The sequence below is a fragment of the Fukomys damarensis genome, unplaced genomic scaffold, assembly GCF_012274545.1.
Source record: "Fukomys damarensis isolate Sample0158 unplaced genomic scaffold, DMR_v1.0_HiC HiC_scaffold_17, whole genome shotgun sequence".
Classification (NCBI taxonomy): domain Eukaryota; kingdom Metazoa; phylum Chordata; class Mammalia; order Rodentia; family Bathyergidae; genus Fukomys; species Fukomys damarensis.
In genome coordinates this window covers 45,886,010-45,910,830 of record NW_022900929.1, presented here as the reverse complement: position 1 = coordinate 45,910,830, position 24,821 = coordinate 45,886,010, and the positions used below count along the sequence as shown (strand labels likewise).

At 37.7% G+C, this 24,821-nt stretch overlaps 3 gene segments (V, D, J or C); all 3 read right to left on the bottom strand.

The window, feature by feature from the left end:
* Positions 1-1,097: 1,097 nt before the first annotated feature.
* Positions 1,098-1,643, bottom strand: LOC109118483. The segment is given in 2 exon segments: positions 1,098-1,408; positions 1,581-1,643. Coding segments are annotated over 2 exon segments (360 nt in total).
* A 13,186-nt stretch (positions 1,644-14,829) lies between these two features.
* LOC109118484 lies at positions 14,830-15,457 on the bottom strand. The segment is given in 2 exon segments: positions 14,830-15,185; positions 15,409-15,457. Coding segments are annotated over 2 exon segments (405 nt in total).
* Positions 15,458-22,502: 7,045 nt separating this feature from the next.
* On the bottom strand, positions 22,503-23,281 carry LOC117286572. The segment is given in 2 exon segments: positions 22,503-23,071; positions 23,221-23,281. Coding segments are annotated over 2 exon segments (621 nt in total).
* Positions 23,282-24,821: the final 1,540 nt, after the last annotated feature.

The following is a 24,821-nucleotide window of genomic DNA, read 5'->3' as shown; positions in this document are numbered from 1 at the left end:
CACACACACACACACACACACACAAAGGTTTAACAACTGGGAAGTCAGTGTGATAGAGCAGCCACTTCTTGCAGGCTTCGCACACTCAGGGCTCCAGGCCCTGGGACACCATCACACATTTTGCCTCACCTTCCGGCTACTATTCCTGGTGACTTAGCTCCTCGTCCCACCACATTTTCTAACTCAGCTTCTCTTCTGCTTGGGCTAAGTTTATGTGTAGTATATTGACAAAGGACATGGCTTCTTTAGAAGGTCATCTACTAACTAATATAGAAGGAACTAAGGGACAGACAAATTTTAGTTTGTCCTTGAAGGTTCCAGTTGATCTCGGGGCTCCCGCTACGTCCTCACAAGTCACAGTTCATCCATGTGCTGTCCTCACCCAGCTCCCCTTGCCAGATCTGTGTCTTGTGGAATTTCTGTCATTACAGGCTCAATATAAGATGCAACAACAATGGCTTTGCAGAGACTCCTCCTCAAGCTCCAACACATGCCTGAGGTCTAATCCTTACAATCGTTCTCTTACTCTACATCAGCTTTGGTGGTTCTCCTTTGATTGTACGTAACCAACACAAAACCTAAGTGAAAACAGCTAGGCAGAAGATACTCACATCTATTCAAGGTAATTATACTTAGAACTAGGCTGTGAGCACTTTCAAGTGAAAGTGACACATTAAATAACTGAGGCAACTTTACATTAGAGGACCTTTATACACATTCTGTATGATCTACTTTAGGATCAACAATTCAAGAAGAAACATATTATTGATGCACTGTGTATTAATTATTGTTATTCTCTTATTTACCTTTGAACATGAATAAATTAATGAAATTCTGTTTTATTTTTCATTAAAACAATAGATGGGTTATTCACCTCAACAGGAAATTTTTAAAAAAGGAAGAAGATATTGCACCGGTTTCCAAATGAGACAGAAGCAGGTCTTTCTTAGAATTTATTCTTCTTCTCCAGACCACAGATGAGGCACAGATGTTCCCTTCTTATGCAGGATCTGCAGGTGCTAGTCTCAGCGAGGCTGCCACAGCAGGGCCTTTCTCTTACAGAGCTCCTGAGTTTTTGTTCAGCTCTTACTATCACTTCAAACACTGTGTTGACCAAGAGCACAGAAATACTTCGCAGTATCTCCCATCTCTAAAGCTGAGATGGTAAGGCTGATGGACTTAGCTACTTTCTGGAAGTTGAGAGAATAGCGGCCGCTCTTTGCTGTCTTCGACTCAGAAGAACGATGATGAATAATAAAAATCATGTCTCCGGTGGGAAGTTGCTTGTACCAATAAAGATAGTATGAACTAAAAGTTGTCTCATAGGAGCAATCCAGGGTGACTGCTTCCCCTTCTGGCTTTGATTCAGCTGACTGAACTTGAGTCATTTTCTGGGCCACACTGGATCCTGTAGAAACAACCAGAAAACAGGGCTGATCCTCTCATGTAGTGAATAAAAGTTTCATAAGAATTAGGCTAATTTAGGATCCTAAATTAAACCAAACTAAAGTCAGAGTTTCTTTTCTCCCATCCCTTTTTCCTCTAGCCCAAGTAAAGCAGTATAGGGCAGTGAACCATACCAGAGTAGATGAAGGCCACAGCCACCCACAGAATGATGGGGGACAGCATGTAGTCTGTGTTTCTCTGCAGTGTGTTCGTCTCTGAATGCCTGGCCATGTCGATAAGCACCTGCAGGGTTTCTATGCTGCCCCTCTAAACAGGAAATGAGGATCCTTGAGTACATAGACCACAAAGTCTATGTACAGATGAGAAAAAGTACAGTCACACCAAGCTGTTCCTCTACTTACTTGTCTACGCCAGGTAGTTGGACCTAACAAGGAAGTCTGAGAATGGCAGTTAGTATGGAGCTTTGGAACTCAGGGGAGCTGAACATTGAGCTATTTGAGACACACTAGTGTTAATCAGTAGAATAATTCAGGAAAATTGATTATGACACCCTGACTTTCCCTTCACTCTACTTATTGGTCACTGTTTAACAAATATTTACTCTTTTCCACCTAATATTTCATGCAATACAATTACTGCATTTCTGCCTTCGCATTTCTAAGATATATTTATAATTCATAATTCATAAAACTGTTCTAAATCAAATGATACAGTCAATCCTCATGCCTTTCCAAAGGTATTATGTTTTTCATGAAATTTTAATCAGAAGAAAATGTTACCCTTTCAAAGAGTGACACTGAGTTTTACTTCTTAGATTTTGAGAGAACAAGGATATTCAGTCCCATTGCCTTCTCATAAAGAATGACTCAACAGCATTGGTCGAAAGTATTGAGATTCACTTGTCAAATTCTGTATTTTTATTTATTTGAATGCTGAAAGCTCTCAAGAGCATAGGATCACCACAGCAATGGGTGGCTCAAATTTTGAGTGCTATTATGTGATTGTGCAGCATGTAGATATTAACTTTATATTTGACAATTGCATCACTTTATGAATTAATAGAATGTAACCAAGAGAAATATAGACAACTAGAAAAACACACAAAGTCTGTACCAAAGTTCTGATTCTTGGTGCAGTTATGAATAACATATCAGTGAATGGTACTGGGAAGATCTTCCAAGTATTGGAGATATCCTCACTGTTGTATTTCACCTCTGTGTGCTGGCTTGGGATTATTTACACCTAAGCACATGGAGATCACAGAAGTCCACAGTGTCCTGGGGGAGCTGCAGGGTATCAGGGTTTCCCTCCTGTTCAAAAGGCTACTCTGTGCTGCTGACACTCCACCCCTCATCAGTAGGTAGGTGTGTGTGATTTTTGTGATGGTCAATTGGAATTCTCCATGGCACCTAGGTTAGGAAATTTGCTCCTTCCTAAACATTGTTTGGTCCTTCCTAGTGATTTAAGTAACAAATGATACTAACTAGTAAAGGATAAACCCTAATATTTAAGGAAGTACTCATGAGAGATAAATCACTGAAAATTTCCAAGTTTAGTAAGTTAATTTATAAGATTTGATTGGCATATCTGAAATCAAATATGAATTTGTGCTGTGTTCACAGACACTCAAGTTTTGATTTCCTCCAGTCTCATCCTAACGTGAAACACTGACCAATCCCTGGTTTCCCTAACAGAGACAAATCAGAATCCCCCCTGTCTTCTTCCCCACTCACCTCAAAACCTGGCAAGAACAAACTTCACAGTGCCGGAGCATTTGCTCAGAAAGTTGAGATCAAAAGAGGCTTCCACATTCAGACATCTTGCCAGCTGTGTATTATAGTGCTAATGGGAGCAGCAAAGTATATTTATAAGGAGACTGTGCTTAATTTTATTAATTTAATTAGATGAACAGAGAGACTCATAGCCCTCCAAATTCCAGTATTTAGGTGTTTTGCTGCCATGAGTGACCCTACGCTGGAATTATTCTGTGGATCCTGTCATAGTTTTCAGGAAGATAAAGCTTTTCCCAAAATGCTGTTTCATCAGAAAAAATAGTCAACACTGTTGATGGTATAAATTCAGTCCAAAAAACATCCCTCTTTGGATATTGAATGAGTAATGATTCTCTTCGACTTTACGCTGAAAATTTGTCTGGTTAGAGAGTAAGCTTCCAAAATTCCAAAAGATTACTTTTGCTTGGCTGGCCCATAGAAAAAGCTAATAGAGAATAATTCAATCAGTCTATGTCAGGTTGTCTTCAAATTTTCCAGGGTTCTTTTGTAAAATTCCCAAAGTCACATTCCATGTGAACCCACCTAATCACTACTGAGGTTCCCAGAGCATCTGAGTTCTGGCTCCCTCCTTCATCACTGACAGTGCCACTGTTCTGATGCTGACCTCCATGCTGAACACTGTCTTCTATTTTAGTCGTGTATATTTACATCTACTGAAAGCTACTCCAATCCTTTATAAATTCTTTACAAAATTGTTGATTTATGTTTCAAACTAATAGGAAAGGGAACACATGTTTGAGACACAGAGGAAATTCATATACTGACCTCTTCTGGTACATAGCTTTCTGCCGAACTATTTTATTTTTCACTTTCTCTTTTGCTGTGGTGACAAATTATAGATTGTAGATTATGGAAGGTAGCGTTTGGGTTCTGTGTTTCATGTAGAATATCCTTTACTCATGTGTGGGTGCCATTTGTTGTTGTTGTTTTGTTTTGTTTTGTTTTTTGAGGGACTCCTGATATTGCCCACGCTGGCCCACAGCTCCTGGGTTTAAGCGATCCTTGTGCCTCAGACACCTGAGTAACTGAGAGAACAAAAGCACTTTACCACAGCTAACTAAACTCTAATTCATACACAAATTAAAGTCTTTTCTTCTGGAATTTCTGTTGACACTTATGCAGTGTAGTGGCAATGTGCCTTGAAAAGTTATAGATAACGAGGGTTCCTGTCTGCATTCTGTGGACTGGTATAAATTTGTGCTGGCTGCTTTTCTTTTAAAAAATTATTTTAAATGTAAAACATAATTGTCCCATGTAAAAATAAAGAAAATTATATATAGACACCTTTACACCCAGCAAAGTCAGTATATAGATTTTTAATTATATTGTTTTCATTAGATCCTCCCTCCCTGTGTCTCTCCTTCTGAACACACATAGTAGATACATCAAAAGTATTCATCCCTTTTCTTTGGCCTCTCTTGCAAAAAAAGAATTGCTACTGGGGAGATTCCCTACAGGTCTTTTCAAATTCTGTATTTGTGTATCCAAAGCAACATATTTTATTTGTATTTTGAGATTTTTCATAAATGGAACCATGTGACATTTACTATCCCATTATTTGCTTTTTGGGGTCAACACTATATTCTTAGAATTGTCGTAAAGTGTGTGTAGTACCACTGCTTTTCTGAAAATAGCTTTGCATGTTATGGTTTAAATAAACTACTTTTTATATCACACTGCTGATTGATTATGTTTATTTTTATTTATTCATTTTTTGATACTGGGAATTGAACTGCATTTGCCAGGCAGACACCATGCCACTGAGCTAAATCCCCTGTCCAACAATGATTATTTTTTTAAAAAATAATGTTTCATCCTTATAAATTATACTTTGTTCATATGTTTGAATTTTTAGCCCACCAGAATTGGAATGACTGGGTTTGTAGATTTATATTTTTTTAAACAGTTTAAGCAAATTGGCCTCCTAAGTGACTATATATATTTTTCTCTATATAGTTGTTTACTTCCATCTTATAAAGTCTAATAGCCCCATCTCCCTATATTCTTCTTGTCACTTCATATTTTCATATTTAATTTTGTCTATCTGATAAAAATGACATAGCAATTTCTTTTACCTTTGATAACTCCGAATAATTATATTGTACATTTTCACTAATAACATCTCTTTCTTCTGCTTTGAATTACCTTTTATTCTTCTTCTATTTGGATTTTTTTGTATTTCTTCATTGCAGTTTCTTCTCCAAACTTCATTTCTAATATTTATTGATTATGACCTGTAGAAGTACACCCCTGTAATGTGTCTTTCTTAATTTTATCATGGAGAAAACATACTAACTAAAAAGTACTGTTTCATTAAAAACTCTGTAGGAATTTCTATTATAATTCCCAATCAACTTTTATGCTTATAAACCTTTTTAGTTTTTCTTTTTCTTCCTGAGCTATTTGGACAATATATATTTTCTATTAAATTTTTTCTTTCCCTAAAAGCTTTAAAATTTATTAGTATCAATTGCATGCAATTTTTTAACAAATTTTTGTTGCTACGTGAGATATCTCTGCTGATTAGTCCTTCTTATTTCTGTTTTCGTGAGTTTCTGATTATTGCTGTAAGAAAGTACTGCAAACATGATGTCATAAAACAACAAAAATTTTCTCTTTAGAATTATGGAGGTCACAAGTCCAGATTCGGTTTCACTAGGGTAAAACCAAATGAGTTTCTACCTGCGTGATTTTGTCTGTAATCCAATTTTATTGTTCCTTCAACTTAACATTGGGATTTCTCCTCTACAACTCACATGCCAGGTCCAGTCCTAGAGCTAAAAATGATGCTCCCAGGATCTTGCTATTCCCCCTGAAGCCGGGGTTCAGTGCAGACTCAAGTGGTTTTCTGTTCTTCCTAGACTGCTGGAGCTCTGGCTCTAACTCACACCCACTTTTATTCTTTCAGCAAGATCTGCCCTTTCACAAGTGTTTTCACTTAAAACTCTTTGTGGCAAAGGAAACACTTCTGCATTTTGTCCACTTAGAATTACTGAAAATATAGTCATTTGCAATTCCCCTCCTTAAATACAGAGAGACATCACTTCAAATTTCTCTCTCTTAATCTTCTTGTATGCTTTCCTCACACCTCCTAGAATATTAAAACTCATATGCTGTAACAGTTGCATAGGTCACTGGAAATCAGGTCATTTACAATTAGATGGAACCTTATGAATCTAGGAGATTAACATCTACAAGGACATTTCAGTATTATTACAAATACTAATAATGTTCAATGAGGACATACAGTGGGCATAATATCCCTCTATAAATTAATGTCATGGATCAGGAAAAAGAGGGCATAAAGGTTTACGCTCTCCACGAACCTCAGTTTTATTCTGCTCTTTCTGATGTGTCCATAATTCAAACCCTAAGAAATGATAGAAAGTAGTTAAGTTATGGGCATTTTCTTTGTCTTTTTTACTCAGAAAATACATTTCATATCTCTAAAAATATCCAGAGGAAAATTAGGAAATCCTGAAATAATTCATTCTGGAGGATCTTTGATTTAATAGGTAAGAAAGGAGGAAAACATTCCTAGGACGCACTCAGGAGATATATGAGGTTTGGGCCCCTGGAAACAGAGCATTTTTGCTCAATCCCTTTTTATGCCAATATTGAAAGGTATAATTTCTATTCTTTGTTTAAGTGTTTATGTGTTTACTTTTAATTTATTCATTCATTTGGGAGAGTATGCCTTCCCCTAAGCTCCTCATCTGTGATAGGTACATATCAACCCCCACCCAGTGAATGTCTGAAACTTCAACTTACACAAAACCCTATATATACACTATGTTTTTTTCTATACTTATGTACACAATAAACTTTCATTTTTTCACCTACAGAAAACATTTCAAGGCTTCTCTTTGGCATACTCATTGCCAACACACTATTCTTGCACTCTGGGTACTTAATTATTAAGTAAAATAAGTATTGCTTGAACACAAACACTATGACACATGACAGTAATTCTTAAATGAGATGGCCACTAATTGGAAATTGGTCACACATGTGTAAATACTAAATAGTTTCTCTGGTGTGAAAAACTAAAAGTGTAAATAAGATCCAAATGGTATGATTGACAATGTGAAATAGGAAGAAAAGGGCTAAAGGTGTAGGGAAAGTGGGAAGGGTGGAAGAAGGGAAATAAGGGAAAAGAAAAAATATGAGAAAACAAAAAAACGGAAACAAAATTTTTGTAAATGGGGGGGCGTGGAGGGAGGGCAGGGGAATGGGGAAAAAAATGAGAACCAAGACCTGTCATGCAAAGGTACAAGATCCCAATGGTGAATGGAACTAAATGTATACCTAAAAGGTACCAATAAACTCAATGAGAAAAAAATCAAAATGCATTATATAAAAAAAAAAGAAAATTGGTCAGACAGCACACAGAGCATGAATACCCTGGACAAAGGGCCATATCGCATGTTGGGGTGGAACAGGCTGGCAGGGGATTTACTTATACTACTCAGAAGAGTATGCAATTTAGAATTTATTAATTGTTCATTTCTGAATTTTCTATTTAATATTGTCAGACTATCATTGTCTATGGGAACTTGAATCACTGAAAAGTGAAACCGAAGATAGGAGGTACAAGCTCATACATCCTGAGTGTCCATTAAATGCCTGCAAGATGAGCAGTTCTTGGATCTTATTCATGAAAAATATTTTTTCAATCTCCAACTTAATTCCAGTATTCGTGGATAGCAAGAGGAATTCTAGCAGAGCTCTGAATAGCCCGCACTTGAGGAAAGAGAGATGAACTCTGATTCTCAACCCACTCAGAAAAGGATCCTAAGGGAGGAAGCTCTTGAACTGGGCCTTAAATAAGTAGATTTCCTAGTAAAATGAATGGGTCAGGAAATTGCAGGCTCAGCAGTGTGGCTGCCTATTAGGCGGGGCATGGGTGAGAAAATTGCAAACCCCATTAGAGAAGTTCTCGCGGCCCTGACTGAAGGACAGCTTCTATTTTTCAAACCTATGGACTGAGAAACAACAGACACTGTTCAGTTAGATGGATGGGCAGATGCACAGATACATTTGATATCTATTTAAATTGAAGTGGACTGGGAGAGAATAATTTACTAGATTTTAAGAGGATAACCTGGCTACTTGATGAATATGTGCAGAAGAGACAGACTTTAATGCTCTCTAAAGCAGCATTTCCCTCTTGTGACCACGTGAGGAAGTTCCATTGAGCAATTTCCTTAGGAGTTTTGGTCTTTTGTTTTTGTTCAGCAAATCCTGACTCAATCAGGATACTGAAGTAATAGCTTGAGTGTTCCTACAGGGCCACCGGTTGCTTCAGATGGATGAAAATTGTGCCCTTCTTAAAATATCTGCTGCCTTCTATTCGGGTGTATCACTCTGAGATCTGGAAGAGTAATACCAGGAAAAGCCTCCAGAACATCAAAGGGACTTAAGATGAATAAAACATACATGTTAATTTTTCCCACATCTATTTTTCCTATATAACCATTCAGTGAATACTTGCTTTTCTCTACTGCTGGTAGGGTGGTTACACACACCATATTTGGCAGCCAGGAGGACTCACTGTAGTTACACCAGATCCAAATGTGCTTAAGGCGTACAACTAAGCCTCAGAATTATTAAGAATAACTTTATCTGAAACTTTTCTATATGTTTCACCTTTTGAGAATCTAGTACACTGTAGATTAATGTCAATTTTTACTCAGTCCGTTTATCAATTACTCCTAGTTACAATTTAGAAATCTGTAATGCAAAAGGCATTATTGAGAAGGAAAGATAAAGTCCATAGTCCTAAAGATATGAGGCCTAAAAGTGTATGTGTTTCACTGTTCGCCGGTACAGCTGGGAAACAGTCAGCCGTGCAAATGCAGCAGTGCTGGTGGTGGCTCCACGAGGTCACTGAGGCTGGGGTGGGACTCGGTCCCGCTCAAGGTTTGTGTAGCAGCTGCTGGTTCCTGGGGAACACTGTGGGCCACAGCTCAGGAATTAAATGACTCGATCCCCAGTCTGGGAAGAGGAAATGGACCATGAGCTGTGGCGATCTTCAGTGAGAGTTCTAGCTTTTAGTCTTCTAATCTATTTTTTCCTTCAAGGAACGTGGAACAAGTTTATAAGGCATCCACCAGGATTTGGGAGGCAACACCACTGCACATTGCACACTGTGGGGGAAAAAATTGCACAACAGAGTGGAACTGGCTCCCTCCTGGAGGACAAAGGCTGGAGGGCTCAACTCCACCTGCAGCCCTCTCTGAGTAGGACTAGAGAACCAGGCACAGTGGTGTCACTGCAACACCTACACAAGCCTGGAAATGCCCCATGGATCCTAAGAGGGAGGAAAGTCCGCAAGACGTATGAGTGTTGTTCTCCCCACCCTTCCAGATGCTGCAATTGCAAAATCCTTTCAGATTTTGTGATTTTGGGGACAGCCCAGCTCACAACAAACCTAGGCACACATTTTCCCTTCTCATTACATTTCTGCTCCTATTCTCCCTCCCCCGACCCCGCTTTCCTTTTTACTTTCTTCTTCTAGCTAGCAGAAAGAGACACAGGGAATACTAAAAAAAGATACAATTACATTGTTCTGAAATCATGTGAACCTGAGAAATAAGCTTAGGTTTTCTTCTGGTATAAAGAAATCTTAGGCAATAAAATCTCTTTAAAATCTGCTTTGTGTTCTTTAAAATTCCCAATCTTCCTTTTTGCTTTATATGATTCTGTGTTTCAAACAGAATTTTGTTGGGTACATAGATAATGATGCTGATAAGTATTTTGGTAACAATGTGTACTTAGCTATGTCCATGAAAGCTATAATTGTCTGAGGAGTTGAAACAGGAAGAAAGTCTCCAATTCAGTCACTTATCCCTTGTTGTAGAAAGCAGAGCTATTAGTTGAAAGGGATTTTTAAAAATGGTTTCTGAAATGATAATGATTTCTTAGTTATTTCTCATACACAATCACTTGCCCCTATTTACTATTATTGACCCTCATCTCCAAGCTCAGAAAATTTCTCAAATCTTTTGACAGCTATTCCCTACTAGATCCCTCAGGACAGTCTACAATTTAAGAGCCTTTGTGTCTCTTGGTTGGCTTAACCCTAAAGGAAGGACATTCCTTCCTGAGCTGACTTAAAGATCTCAACCCAGCTTTTCTTTCCAGCACTATACCTCTAGATTATCTTGAAGGCAAGAGGGGTCCGTGGGGTGGATGGGAGCATGCCTTTTTATGAAAACACACGCTTGTGATGTAGTGATGCAAAAACAGTCCTTTTTATTGTTATGTGTGAACTTAAAAATTATTAACCACTCATTATAATTCAATATAGTTCAACCAATATATTGTTGATTTGGGGAAATAAAAAGTGAATGACACACTATATCTTCCTCCAGAGATCCTGTGATGTAGAGCGGATATCAACATCTTTGTAAATTCAATAAAGGACTACAGATGCTGTGATAAGTGCCTGCCATCAACCTGAGCTCCAAGAAGGGAGAACTACTTTGAGTTTCTTTTACAGGATGTAACTCAGTGTAAGATGTGGTGCTGAGTGCTTTGTGTGAAGGTGACATGGGTCTGCAATAACAATGGTAAAAGTGAAGATGTTTGAATAGTGACCCTTTATTTGAAAGCAATAAACAGAGATTATGAGCAAATACGTACACAGGTCAGAACCATCCTTACACCCTAAAAAGAGAGCCCCTCCCCAGAGCTCACTTTTATATATTAAAAAGAACACAAGGTGTGTCTGCCACTAGTGTTTGGACAGTTTGTGGTCTTGGACAGCTACTGTACTGTACCTTTCAATCTCCAGGAGAATGTTCCTTCACACGCCTAACCCTTGCATATGAAACTGCATTTGACTATCAGGAAACTGGAGCTGTGCTCCTGCTACAGTAGGAGAGAGTTTCTATTTGCAAATTTGGGGGTACATTTGGGATGTTTGTAGCAGCTCCTTTGGTATGGCATCAAAGTGTAAATAATCTGAACACCCCAAAAGTCTGCTTCAGAGGGAATGGATTTGCATATTCCTACAAAGAAACTCTGCCCATCAATAAAAAAGAACCAACAACTAAAATGCACAGCAAGGTGAATGCATTGCAGAGTACGGTGAGTGAAGGTAGCCAGGCCTGAACATTTGAGCAGTGTGACCCTGTCTGATTCACCAGTCGCACAAACTTCACAGGTAGGTGATGAAAATCATCAGAGGGGCTCTCAGGTGGAGAGTGGGAGGTGAGCTGTTGAATTGGAAGTAACACATGGAAACTCTCTTGAGTAATGAAAAATCTCAACATGCAGGCCCAAACAGTCCTACATGGACATAGACAAGTGCAAAATTCCATTAAGATACACGTGCAACTTTTACATAATTTATTATGTGTTTTACCTCGTTTTAAATAATAGATGAAAAGCAAAGGAACAGCATTTTAAACATTGAGATGATTGTCAGAGTCACCATCTGAGAATTGAAAGCAGTTCCACCCATAGGGAGCCCTCACTGGGTATGTGAAATATTTGGAAATATTAGTGCATATTATATTTCTACAAATGGAACTTTAAAAGTAATGGGGAAAAGACTGCTGAGTCTTGGACAAGATAGGTATTGGAAAATATATGTTGACATTACCAATCCCAAAGCCACTACTGTTACCGTGACATCCTCCCTGGGGCTGATGCTAACAGAGGCTGGGTTTAAGTGGGGGTGAAGAGGAGAACTGAGGAAAGGGAGGAGAAAATTACCTCAATTAGGTAATAATTTAGAGACAGGGGTAGTGACTGATGGATTCAGAAGAAATGTATTGAAATGGGAAAATTTGTGTACAAGTCATATTTGGTGTCCTGAATATAAAAAAGGTAACAATAAAATCTATACTATAGGGTTGTGATGTTTAAATTAAATAATGATTCTGAAATGTGTAATACAGTTCCTTATATATAGCAAGCTCAATAAATATAGACCTTGATTTTCTTGGTAAAACATCCCTTTCCTTCAAAGTCTAGGTTCATGATGGTAAATATTTTAGAGCTTTCAAGGATAACAAACAGGCTGCTGCAGCATGCAAGCCATAGGTTTGCCATCATTGGTCTAGGTCTATGGCTGTGACTGTGTTTTTTTCCCTTCACATGGGTTCAGTACTGGAAACTTCTGGAAGACTTAACCATCACTTTTCCTGGAAGTAGTCATTATTTTTCTCCACGCTTTGGTTGTCATTTCCTCTTCATTACCTGTGCTATTATGTTTGGGGTGCTAAAAGAACACAGGTAAAGTACTTACAAGGGGTTTCATTTTCATTTCCCTAATGTGTGATGATATAAAATCCTCTTTGCATGCTTATTGATACCGGGTATCACATTACTGAAGCAGTGAAATTTTTTGTCATTTTCAATGATGATGTTTTTCTTATTGATTTTATAAATGATTGATGCATTCTGCATTTTAATCCCCTTTTAGAAATATGCATTGTAGAACCAGGTGCCCTTGTGCACACCTGTAGTACCAGCTCTTCCAGAGATTGAGGCAGGAAGATCCCTCAAGCACAGAATTTCAAGGCCAACCTGGACAACACAGAGAAAGCTCATCTCTTAAAATGCAACAGTTTTCTAGGCTCTGAATGAAATTTCTACCTTCTCCATTAACCTTTCACTTGTGGGCAATGTTCCTCAGGCTAGCCTTGAATTTGCAATTCTTCAGCCTCAACTTCCTGGGTAGTTTAAGTTAAATGCATGCACCAGTGTACATGATTAAGGCCAATTTAAAATATGTGTCATATTCATAGAAAGATAGTGTAAACTTTCATTTTGCTTTAAGCACATTACAAAAGCCTTTTTGTTGTTGACAACTAATGCCCCTAATTGGAAGTCAGACATTAGTCTTCATGTTGTTTCTAGGAATACAAAGTGTGGATTTTCTCTGAGTGTTGAAAAAATTTTATTATTGTTGTTCTTATTTATTTAAATATGCTGAAATATGGATTTGCCTTTATTTATCTGCCTGTAGCCATGCTGTCAAAAACAGTGTAGTGGATGTACAGAATTCTTTATCCAATTTTATGGCTTCCCATATAACATTGCTCCTGACTGCTTCATGGGAAGTTAATGCGGGTGATTATTATGAGTGGAAAGATTGTAGCTATATTATTATGTCCATTTATATAAACAAGGACAATAACAGTCCTGATTTTCCATTTTCTTTGAATACAAATATATTTGTGTAAATAATAACTATTGTTTTCTCTCCTCCCAGTAACCTGCATGTAGTAACATAAGATGTGCTAATGAGACATAATCTTATATCTCATTTTATCTTTGTATTTAAGCTACAGGGTATCAATAGGGCAGTTTATCTCAGCTAGAAAAGTTATGACCATCACCCACAGATCTACTCAAGGACTTTGTATACCCTTCGAGGACAGAGCTTGCACATATTCAATAGGGTAGGGAATGGTTGTGTCATTTTAGCAAAAAGCATGATGGTTATAATGTCTTGTTTTTGAATTTTAAGCTTGGTTTTTTTGTGTGTGTTTTGCTGCTAGGGGTCGAACTTGGGTCTTTGCATTTTCAAGGCAGGAGGCAGCACCACTGAACTAAATCCCCAGCCCTTAAGGTTGTTAAAGAATGTTTGTTTGACAAGTTGAGAAGGCAGCACTGTGGTAGCTTTACATGCTCTCGATTTAACTCTCTGGAGTTATTTTTCCCAGAATCTGCTTCTTTGGTTTGTTCTGCTCTGGGTTCACTGAACATGAAAGAAATAGTACGAGATGTAGGAGGTAGGTGTGATGGAGTAGCCATTTATATGTTCTTTAGATTCAGGGCTCCAGGGCCTGGGCAGCTCTCTCTCTCCTGCTGCTACTTGTCTGCCAGGTCCTCCTCCTGTTTACACAACGCCCTCACCTCTCACCCCATCTCCTCCTTCAGCCGTTCTTTGTTTTGGATCAAGTACGTAGTATAACGGCAAATTGCACTGCTTCTTTTCAATGTTTTCTTAACTGAAACAGATGATGATGATGAGAGATAAATGAGAGATGATGATGATGTGAGTTCCATTTTCAGCATGTGTTTCCATTACATCTTCATAAGTCTCCATTTAGCCACGTGCTTGTCTTCATCCCACTGTTCCAACCAAATGTGAATCTAGCTGACCTTCACCCAAGTCATGCTCAGTTCAAGATGGAAAGACAAGCAGAAGCTCCTCCCCCCAGCTCCAGCAATTGCAGGAGGCTTCATCTTTATAACTACTCTCTTATCCTACATCATTCCTGGTGGTTCTCCCTCTGTGATTGTACCTAACACAAAGCTGAACCAAAGGGCTTAGGAAATGCCTTGCATTGCTATTTTAGAGAGTTGTACCCAATTCTGTGCTGCATTTTAAAGTGACACTTTAAAATACTATGGGACAAATTTTCAACATTATATCTGTAAGTTTGCCAACTCTACACTCATTCTGTGTGCTCTATCTCCAACTCAAAAATCCAAAGCAGAATGTTCAAGAAAAAGATTGCACCTGATACCAATTTCCAAATAAAATAGAAGCAGGTTTTATTTAGAATTTAATCTGATCTAGACCATAGGTTAAGCAACCACAATACTCAAAGCTCCCTTCTTTTTTGAGATCTGCAGGTGTCAGTCTCAGCAGGGCTTGTATCTCTTACAGTAAGAGTCTGCTGAGTTTTTGTTCAGCTCTTACTATCACTTCAGACACTGTGCCCTCAAAGAGAGCACAGAAGTACTTTGCAGAATCTTCAAATTGTAAGGCTGAAATAATAAGGCTGATGGACTTAATTCCTTTCTGGAAGTTGACAGAATGGCGATCAATCTTTATAGTTGAACCAGAAGAAAACTGATAAATAAGAAAAATCATCTCTCCACTGGGAAGTTGCTTGTACCAACAAAGGTAGTAGGAGTTCAAACTTGTCTCATAGGAACAGTCCAGGGTGACTGTTTCTCCCTCTGGCCTGGATATGGCTGGCTGTACTTGAGTCAGTTTCTGGGCCACACTGGATCCTGTAGAAGCAAGCAGTCAGAAAACACAGCTGATAATCTGATATGCTGAATTAAGCATTGTAAGAATTAGACTAATTTAGGACCCAAAGACAAACCAAACTAAAGTACAGTTTCCTTTATTTTCTCCCTTTCCCCTTCCTTTTCTAACTCATGTGAAGCAGCCTGTTGCCTATATACGATCATTTTATCTGTAAAAGCCTCAGCCTGTTTGGATCATCTGTACCAGAACAGATCAAAAGCACCAATATCCACAGCAGGTCAGAGGGTGGCATGTGCCTTGGATGTCTCTGTACAGCATGTTTCATTCTGCCTCAGCCTCAGAGTTCAGTCTCTGAGCCCTCGGCAATATATATAAAGACTTCCTGGTTCTTATGCTAATCTCCCGAGCAGGAAATGTAGTTTCTTAGGTTCATAATTCACAAGGTCTGTGCACACATGAGAAAAAGTGTGACTCACCCCAACTTGTTCCTTTGTCTACTTATCTTTCCCAGAGAGTTATGTTAAGCTGAACCTGAAAGGGGGGTGTGAAAAAGTAATTAGTTTGAGGAAAATAGCTGAGGGGAATTGCAGGTTCAGCTCATTGGCACATACTGATGGTATTGAGCAGAGAAATACTTGGGACCTGTTTATAGAAGATTTGATAATGAGCCAAGGATTCTCCTTTCAATCCACTTACTGGTTGCTAATTTACCAATTATTTTTTGTTCTCTGGATAATCTTTGTTTGTTTGTTTGTTGCTTTTTTTCTTGTGAAAATCAAGCATATACAAAACAATGATTGCATCTTTTTTTTTTCTTTTTCTCTCAGTTCTGGTAACTACTTAAATTTCACAATTAAAAAAACTACTTCAAAATGAAACGATAAAAGCCATCCCTTCTGTTATTTACTAAAAGGTATAATAAATAATGTGAAATAGGAAGAAAAGAGACAAAGGGGAAGGATAAATAGGAGGGGGAGGGGAAAGGAAAGAAGGAAATGAAATTAATATGAAAAATAAGAAACAAAGTCTTTGTCAGTGGTAAAGGAGAGAGGGGTTGAAGGGAGGGCAGGGGAATGGGGAAAAAATAAGAACCAAGATTGATTATGTAAAGGTACAAATTTCCAACAATAAATGTCATTATATTGTAAACACTCAATGTACCAATAAAAATAATTTTAAAAAGAGAAGCTATTGTTTGTTTTGTGAAATTATAACAGGAATAAAATGTTATTCTTTCAAAGTCTGATACTGAATTTTATTGACTAGATTTTGAGATGACAATGACATTCAGTCCCATTACCTCCTCAAGAAAATTATGCTTAAATATGTATAATACAATTGTCCTGTTATCACATTTTCTATCCCATTGATTCAAAGTAGTCAGTCTTGGGCCAGAGATTTAGCTCAGTGGTTCTAACACCTGCCTTGAAAGCTCGAGGTCCTGAGTTCCATTTCTGGTACAAAAACAAACAAACAAACAAAAACATGAAGTAGTAAACCTTATTTGTCTATTAAAATGTTTTTATTTGTTAAATAACCTTATGAAAATCATGGTGGGTCTTTCTGTCACACAATAATATAATCTGCTCATACAAAATGTGATACATATATCTATATATTTTCCAAGTACTTATCAGCACGTGAATATCACAGAAATTGATGACTGAATTTTTGTATGCTGTTACATGATTGTAAGAAACATGGCAAATGATCTTTCATTTACTCAATTTTTTTAAATGAATGAATTTATATAAAGTGACCAAAAGGAAAATAAACAACTTGGAAAGAACATATAGCCAAGGACTCTAGTAGAGTTCCAGTTCTTGAGACAGGTACAGCAACAGATCAATCGGTGGTGTAGGGAAGAGTCTGAAAACATTCAAGATCTCTTCCCTGTGCTATTTCACCTCAGTGTGCTGAGAAGCAGACAGTGTCCTAGTTTGCAATTATTTGTACCTGAGTGAGAGACATAAAAGTGAGAGACATAAAACATCTACCTCTGAACTGGGAGTGGGCCTGCAGACCAAAGAACAATTTGGGCAGTGCAGCTTAGGAAGGAAATTAGTTTATTAAAGCTTCATTGTGGAATAGTAGAAAACATGCTGGCTGTAGCACTACCAAAGTCACCAACCCCACTGTGCTAGGCTAATGGTTTTATAGGGTATGATTAAAACAGCAGCAAAATCAAAGCAAAGAAGGGTCCTTGGGAAATGTTGTATGGACTCCATTCTCAGTCTGTTCTTAGATCTTTTGCAAATGGGAAGGGATCCAAGAGATCAGAGGGAGAGAGGGAGGAAAGGAAAACTTTAATTTAAGAAGCGTCATATTCATGTGCCAAACATCCACAATGAATGTAAACATTATGTGTCACAAATATGAACTATAGATAATATTAATAATAATGAGGAAAATAGGGAAAGGAGATCTGGAGATGGACGGAAGGAGGTGGTGGAGATGGGAAGGGGAATAGAAAAGAATCAAGGCGGTACATGTACTCACTACGGAAGGTGAACGTTAATTTTTGTAATAAAAACAGGTACTGATAAAATAACGTTTTAAAAAAGCGGTTCCGCACATCTGCCTCATGACGCCATTATGCTGCAGTTTGGAACACAACCTCTCCAGCGGGCGTTGAGAGCATGTGGGCAGTATAAGATGGGGTTACTCTGGCTGTGAGTCAGAGGACAATTCCCACTCTGTGTGTGGAGACCACGGATGCCTACAGCAGCCTTGGGAGCAGCACGGTAGCAGGGTTTCCCTCCCGTTGATCTGGCTCTTCTGTGTGCCGAACAGCCCAGGTACAGGGTCTCTCAGCAGCAGGGAGCCAGTGCCTCTGAAAGCCTGTTTTTATGTGGGTCAACTTTGATTATGCTTTTTTGCTGAAGTTATGAAGTCCGCCTGATTCTCAGTATTGTTTTCGTCCATTCTTGTGATTTGAGAAATGATGCCATCCGATAAAGTATTAATATTTTAGGAGCATTCAAAGGAGATTAACCCTGGAAAACATTCAGATTTAGTAAAATAATTTATGATAAGATCTGAGAGGCTTGTCTGAAGCCAAAGAGCATAAATTCTTCCTGCGATTGTGAATGCTCATTTAAATTTTTGTTGTGCTCTTGCTTCCAATCTGAGACCAAATTTAAACATGGTGACTAATCCTTGGCTTCAGTACGGAGATGAACCACAAGTCCTTACCTCCCTTCTTCCCCAAGGACTACAAATTCTGGCGATTAGAATGTTTGCCAAGGCAAAGCGTCTTCTCAGACAAAAGAGATCAGAACAGGCTCCCACATTCTGGCATCTCTCCAACCGTGCACTGGAGTAACAACGAAAGCAGTAAAGTCATTTTGTTTCTAATGCAACTTTGTGCTTCAGTTTTCTAGTAGTCCTGCGAAGGGGAAGTCATTGGTGCCCCTCTAAATCTCAGTACTCAACCACGTTGCTGTAATGAACGTGTGTGCATTGTTTGGAGCAATTCTGTGGGTTTTGTTATAGTTTTCAGGAAAACGAAACCTCCTCCTAAGAGCTGTTTTATCCATGAACAAATTTAAAACTGTTGGTAGTGTAAATATTGTACAAAACAAAAAATAATTCCTCTTTGAATATTAAATGGATAGCCCTTCCTTTCCCTTGCTGAGAATTGATCTGGTAAAGGAGTTTATGGTAAACTCCAAAATTCCCAAAATTTATTTTTATTTCTCTGCCCATAAATAGAAATAACTGAGTTACTCTGTGACAATCTCAATTTGCCTTCAAAGTCTTCCAAACTCACATTCTGTGAGAAGCAGCTGAATCACTACTGCAGTGCTGGGCCTTCCCAATGTTGCCTTCTAAGTCCTTGGTAGTGGCTCGTGTTCTGGCGGTAACATCCAACCTGAGCTTTGTATTCTGTATTATTCTTATAGTTCTCACTCCCATGAAAATGACTCTAACACTATTCCATATTTCTGATCTAACTTTTAAACTAGAAAAGGAAGCACTTTAAATTTCAGAGAAACTTCATACATGTACTGACCTCTGTGGCATATCTCCTGATGCTAAGAACAAATTGATTTTATTTTCTCTTTTCACTTTCTCTTTTTGTATCTTTTTTATGAATTTTTAGACTGGGAAAGATTTTCAGATGTATTTCATGCTGAATGGCCATTTCGCTCGTGTGTGTGTGTGTGTGTGTGTGTGTGTGCGTGTGCTTATACACATGTGAAGTAAATTTAATGGTTATAAATCTATTTAGTTTTTTATTTTACATTAGGTTTAGACTTGTTTTTTTCTTTAAAATTGTTTATTTTCTTAAAATCGCTAAATTTATTGAAAATTGTTCATAATTTTATCTTAGCATTTTAATAGCTATTTCGGATATATTTATTTTTCAGTGTTTTCTGTTACTGTTTTTAGTAGTTTCTTATTTTGCTTCAATAAGTTACACAAATGGTATCTCAAGCCAATATAAATGTTCCTCTTAGAATTCTGGAGATCACAAGTCCAAACATCGTTTTCACTAGTGTACAGCCAGTCTGCTTCCTTTTGGTGTCTGTGGGGAATAATCAGCTTTCTTGTCCTACTAGCATTTAGAGGCTTTCTTCATTTCCACATCTTACCGCATTTTTGTCCTGTATCTATCTATAATTTTGATCCACCATGATGATTCAAGATAAACTCTCAAACTCTAGAGCTTTATATTAACCAGATCTGCAAATTCCCTTTACTCATAAGCTATTCTCTTAAATTTTGTCCCCTAAATTCATATGTTGAATTTCTAGAACTTTGGACCATGATCTTATTTGGAAATATGGTTGTCACAGGTGCAACTAGTTAAAGTTATACTGGAGTAGGCTCAGTTTCTACTCCAATACGGCCAGGTTTATGAAAAGAATGTAATGTGAAGAGGCTGGGACACAGAGAGGTGACACTTAAAGGTGACACAGAGAAGATGTGACCATCTACAAGCACAAGACTACGAAAGATAGGAGAGAGTTCAGAGGAGATCCTCCTGACAGCCTTCAGAGTGGACCCAGACCTGCCAACAGCTTAACTGCAGTGAGTGGCCTCCAGGACTAAGAGGAGTAAACTTCTGATATTATTAGCCACCCAGTCTGTGGTACTTTGCTGTGGAAGCCTTAGAAAATGATTCTGCTATGTAAGGTAACATGCTCATAGATATTTCCAATATGGAAAGCTGTAGACACAGTCATTTAGCTTAACGCATTTTTCAACTATTCTATTTTTTCCATTATCAACATTATCAAGTATATATGTTTTGTTTCTTCAAAATTGTTCTATATAGCATTAGTCATTTTATTGCTTTAGTTTTGTTTCCTATTTGATTTATTTCTCCTTTTTACTTTTTATTCTAGTACAAATTATGTATGCAATTAATGGTAAGAAAAGTATATTTAAAGGAAATTTGAAAATGGCAAACAGCCTTATAAACTAGAAAGTTTCCTCCCTTCACTCCAACATAATCCCTTGCACCTCACCCATAAAACTTCCAACTCACAATGTAACCATGGTTCTGATTTGTTTCGTTGTGGGTCAGTTTGCCTATTTTAGAATATCATATGAATGGAATCAGTTTCAATCATTTTAGGTCTGGCTACTGTGTTACACATAATATACTGGAGGTTTATTCCCTTTGTTATAAGTATAAGTGGTTCGGCCTATTTTATAGCTGATTAATATTCTATTGAATTTTATAGTATAATTGATTTAATGTCTGTGGACATTTCCTCTACTTTGTTGCTATTATAAATGAAGGTTCTATGAGTATTCTCATACAGATCTCTTCATGAAATTATGTTTGCAACTCTTTTGGGTAAATGAGTAGAAGTGGAGGTGTTGAGTTATGGTAGATGTATGTTTGGTTTTATATGAATCTGCAGAATTTATTGCCCAGTAACTTTGACCTAGCAATGCTTAAGAATCTGACTGTTTCCTATGATTATTTTTTATTTTTTTCATTAAGTTTATGGGTACACTTTATGTATACAATACAGTTACATTCATTGGAAATTTTTACCTTTACATGATGTATCTCAGTCCTTATATTTTCCCCATTCCCCTGCCCTCTCTTCAACCTCTCCATCCCTCCCTATTTCAGAGACTTTGTTTCATTTTTTTTCTTTTCTCATATTTTTTCCTTTCCTGTCTTTCCTTTTCCCTACCCCTTTAGACATTTTCTTCCTATTTCACATTATCGATTATACATTTTGATCCTTATATTACTTTTTATTTTTAAATAATTTTAGAATGCCAGAAATTAAAAAATCATGTAGATATCTCTTGCACATCTAGTTTTATTCATTGTTAACAGGTTGCATTATCATGTCAAAATTCTTAACCAAATACATGCCAATTCATCCCAAAGTGAATAACTTTATGTTTATATATTATTACACATTGTTGTACCGACATTATTCTGAATCATCAATTTTGTGTACAATTGTGAGAATGTATGCATAGTTTTATGACAATTCGTCACATGACAGCTAAGTGTAACCACCACTGTAAGTGACATGGAAATGTTCCTTCACCCACAAAAGCCTCCCTGCACACACCTTCCCCCGCCATAACCACCAACCTGTTAAAATCCCTATAATGTTGCCAACTGAAGAATATAAGTTAAACTGTGCATTATGTCATGTTTGATAACGAGTTGTTTCACCCAGCATACTGACCTTAAACTTCATCAAATTTGTTGTTTTTACTACAAACTGTTCCTTGTTTAATAATCACCCATGGCATTGGAGCAGCACAGTCTATTTACCCATTCATCCAGTGGAGCATAAAATCTTTTAGATCTATCGTGGGTTACTTCTATTGTCAGTTTAACCCATTTTATTGCTGTTCAGCATAGCATTATGGGAATAAAGCACAGTTTGTTTTATTCACCAGGTGATCAATATTTGGATCATTTCCAGTTTGTCAATGTGAGGCTATTTATGGCTAAGATTGCTAAGAGCAAAAGTCCTTGTATAGATAGATGTTTTCATTTTTAATAAACATCTAGGAGTGGAATCTCTGTTCTTAAAGTAAGATCATTTTACAAAAAACTGCTAAGTTATTTTTCCCCTGGAGTTGTGAGAATTTGCACTCTACTAGCAATGTGTAAAAATCCCAGTTGCCACACAAGTGTTACGGTGTTTATGACAATCTCAAAACATTTCATTGTTATAGTCTGACCATTCATGAAGGTAAGTTTATTGTATTTACTTTAATAACATCCTCACTATACTGCCACACTACTGAGGTTATACATTTACTTTATTAACTATTTGTGTAAATGAAAACTAATTCACATCCCTGGCAGCCTATATCTCAGGCAGGTTTTGCTGGGGCAACTAGGGCAGGTTTGGTCGCAGGCTGCAGGTGCCTGGAGAGCACTGTGTGCTCGCTGCACAGAAGTAGGTGGCTGAGTCTCCAGGCTGAGAATCCCTGATATGCAAGGAGAGCTCTTTGGAACTTTTACTGAAGAAAACTTTGAATTTTCCATCTTCCTTTTCATTCATAACTGATCGTACATATGTCAATAATTCAAGACCTTTACCAGGGAGTTGCCGGTACCATGGAGCAGGCTGCATGCCTGGAGAGCACTGTGTGCTCGCTGCACAGAAGTAGGTGGCTGAGTCTCCAGGCTGAGAATCCCTGATATGCAAGGAGAGCTCTTTGGAACTTTTACTGAAGAAAACTTTGAATTTTCCATCTTCCTTTTCATTCATAACTGATCGTACATATGTCAATAATTCAAGACCTTTACCAGGGAGTTGCCGGTACCATGGGAAGTAGTCAAATGCACTGTTCTCATATGTACAGTTCAGAATTGAAATCTCTCTTTCCTGGACTGTCAGAAACTGAGGATTTTGTTTCACCTGTTGCTGGTCACTTTTCTCCTTCTGCTGGCTGCTCACCCCTGCTTAGAAAGATTTAAAAACATAGTCATTAGGCCCTAAAACTGGATTTCCCTTTTAAAGATTTTACTTGCATGCTTTTGTCTGTTCTCCCATCTTGTCACTCCCTCAATTTAATACTATTTCCTGTGGTTTCTCCTCTACAACTCACGTGCTAGATGAAGTCCTAGAATTAGAACTGATACTCCAAGGATCTTGTCCATTCCTCCTGCAGCCAGAGCTCAGCACAAATTTGCGTAGTCTTCTGGTTTCCTCAGACCACTGGAGCTCTGACTCTAAACCCACACTCACATTAGCTCTTTCAACAGGCCCCACCCTTTCACAGGTGTTTTCACTTAAAGCTATTTCTGTCACAGGGAGCACTTTCCAATTTGGGCTGAATTTAGTCTTTTAAAATAAAATAAAATAAAAAACATCCACTCTGGCTATCTGGATAAGTATCAGTTTAAAATTTTTCTCTACTAATCTCTTTCTGCATTTGCTTTCTAATTTCTAGAATATTAAAACTCATATGTTGTAGCAGTTGTGTCCATTGAAATCCCTTATTTTACAATAATGGAAGAGAAGGAATCCCATGAAGCCAAAAGATTAGCATAAATAAGGGCATTTCACTTTTATTATAAATCTTAAAGCTGATTGACAGGACACGATTAGCATTATATCCCATTATAATCCGGGGTTGTGGAATATATATTCTCTTTTTCTTCTTTGTCCTCCTGGAATTTCAGTTTTACCACAATCTTTTAGGTTTGCTCATATTTCCCATGACTTTAAAAAATGATAGAATGTAATTAAGTCAATGCAAATTTCTTTGTAGTTTTTATAAATGACACATCAAGTAAGTTAACTATTTCAAAGAATATGTCTGATGAAAAAAATAGAATATCCTGGAACAATCTGTTCTGGAGAAGCTCTGACCTTCTAAAAAGAGAGGAAGAGAACATTCTGCCCATCTTGGAAGATATTAAGATTTGGCTGTTCCGAAACATAACATTTTTAGTAGCTCTCAACCTGAGTTTGAATAGACATTGAATATTTTCTTTATTCTCATGGATGAAATAGGAAAATATAAAGAATTGATTTTGCTTTAGAAATTCACACCATTAGAGCATAGGGACAAAAATCGATAAATTCTAAAGCAACCCAAAAAGGAGGTATAGTTTCAGTTATAAATTATAAAAATTAAAATGACACAATGAAGGCTGTTTTTATGAAGTGCAGAATGGATTTTGTTGTATATATAATATATATCATCTCAAATCCAATCGATAGAAAACACCATCATAATCCAAAAAGAGAAATGATACATGTTCCTCAATGTATCAAATCCCATTTTACAGCAATATCAACTAGGAAGTTTTTTTTTAACTGCTTAAGGTTTTTATGTGTTTTCTTCTCCCTCTGGACATGCATTCAGTATAGCATATCCTCCCTTATTTGTGATTGTCACTTTTCAAGACTTCAAGTAAATGTCTGAAACCACAAATAGAGTAAAACTGCAGGACAGAAGCAGGCCCTTTTTAGAGGGTAGAAAATGCCACCTCCACGTAGCTGTGAGCAGCCGTTTTCAAGCAGCTTTATGGTTTGAGGCTGATGGGTTGTGGTGTTGACAGCTGCCTCTGTGTAGACAACACTGTTCCTCCTTGTGCAGGTTGCCGTGCCTCCCCAGATTCCCCTATCAGCCTGCAAGACCAAACCCCTAGCAACAAGCCCAATGTCCAATCCATCAAGTGTCCACCCTCATGAGGGTGG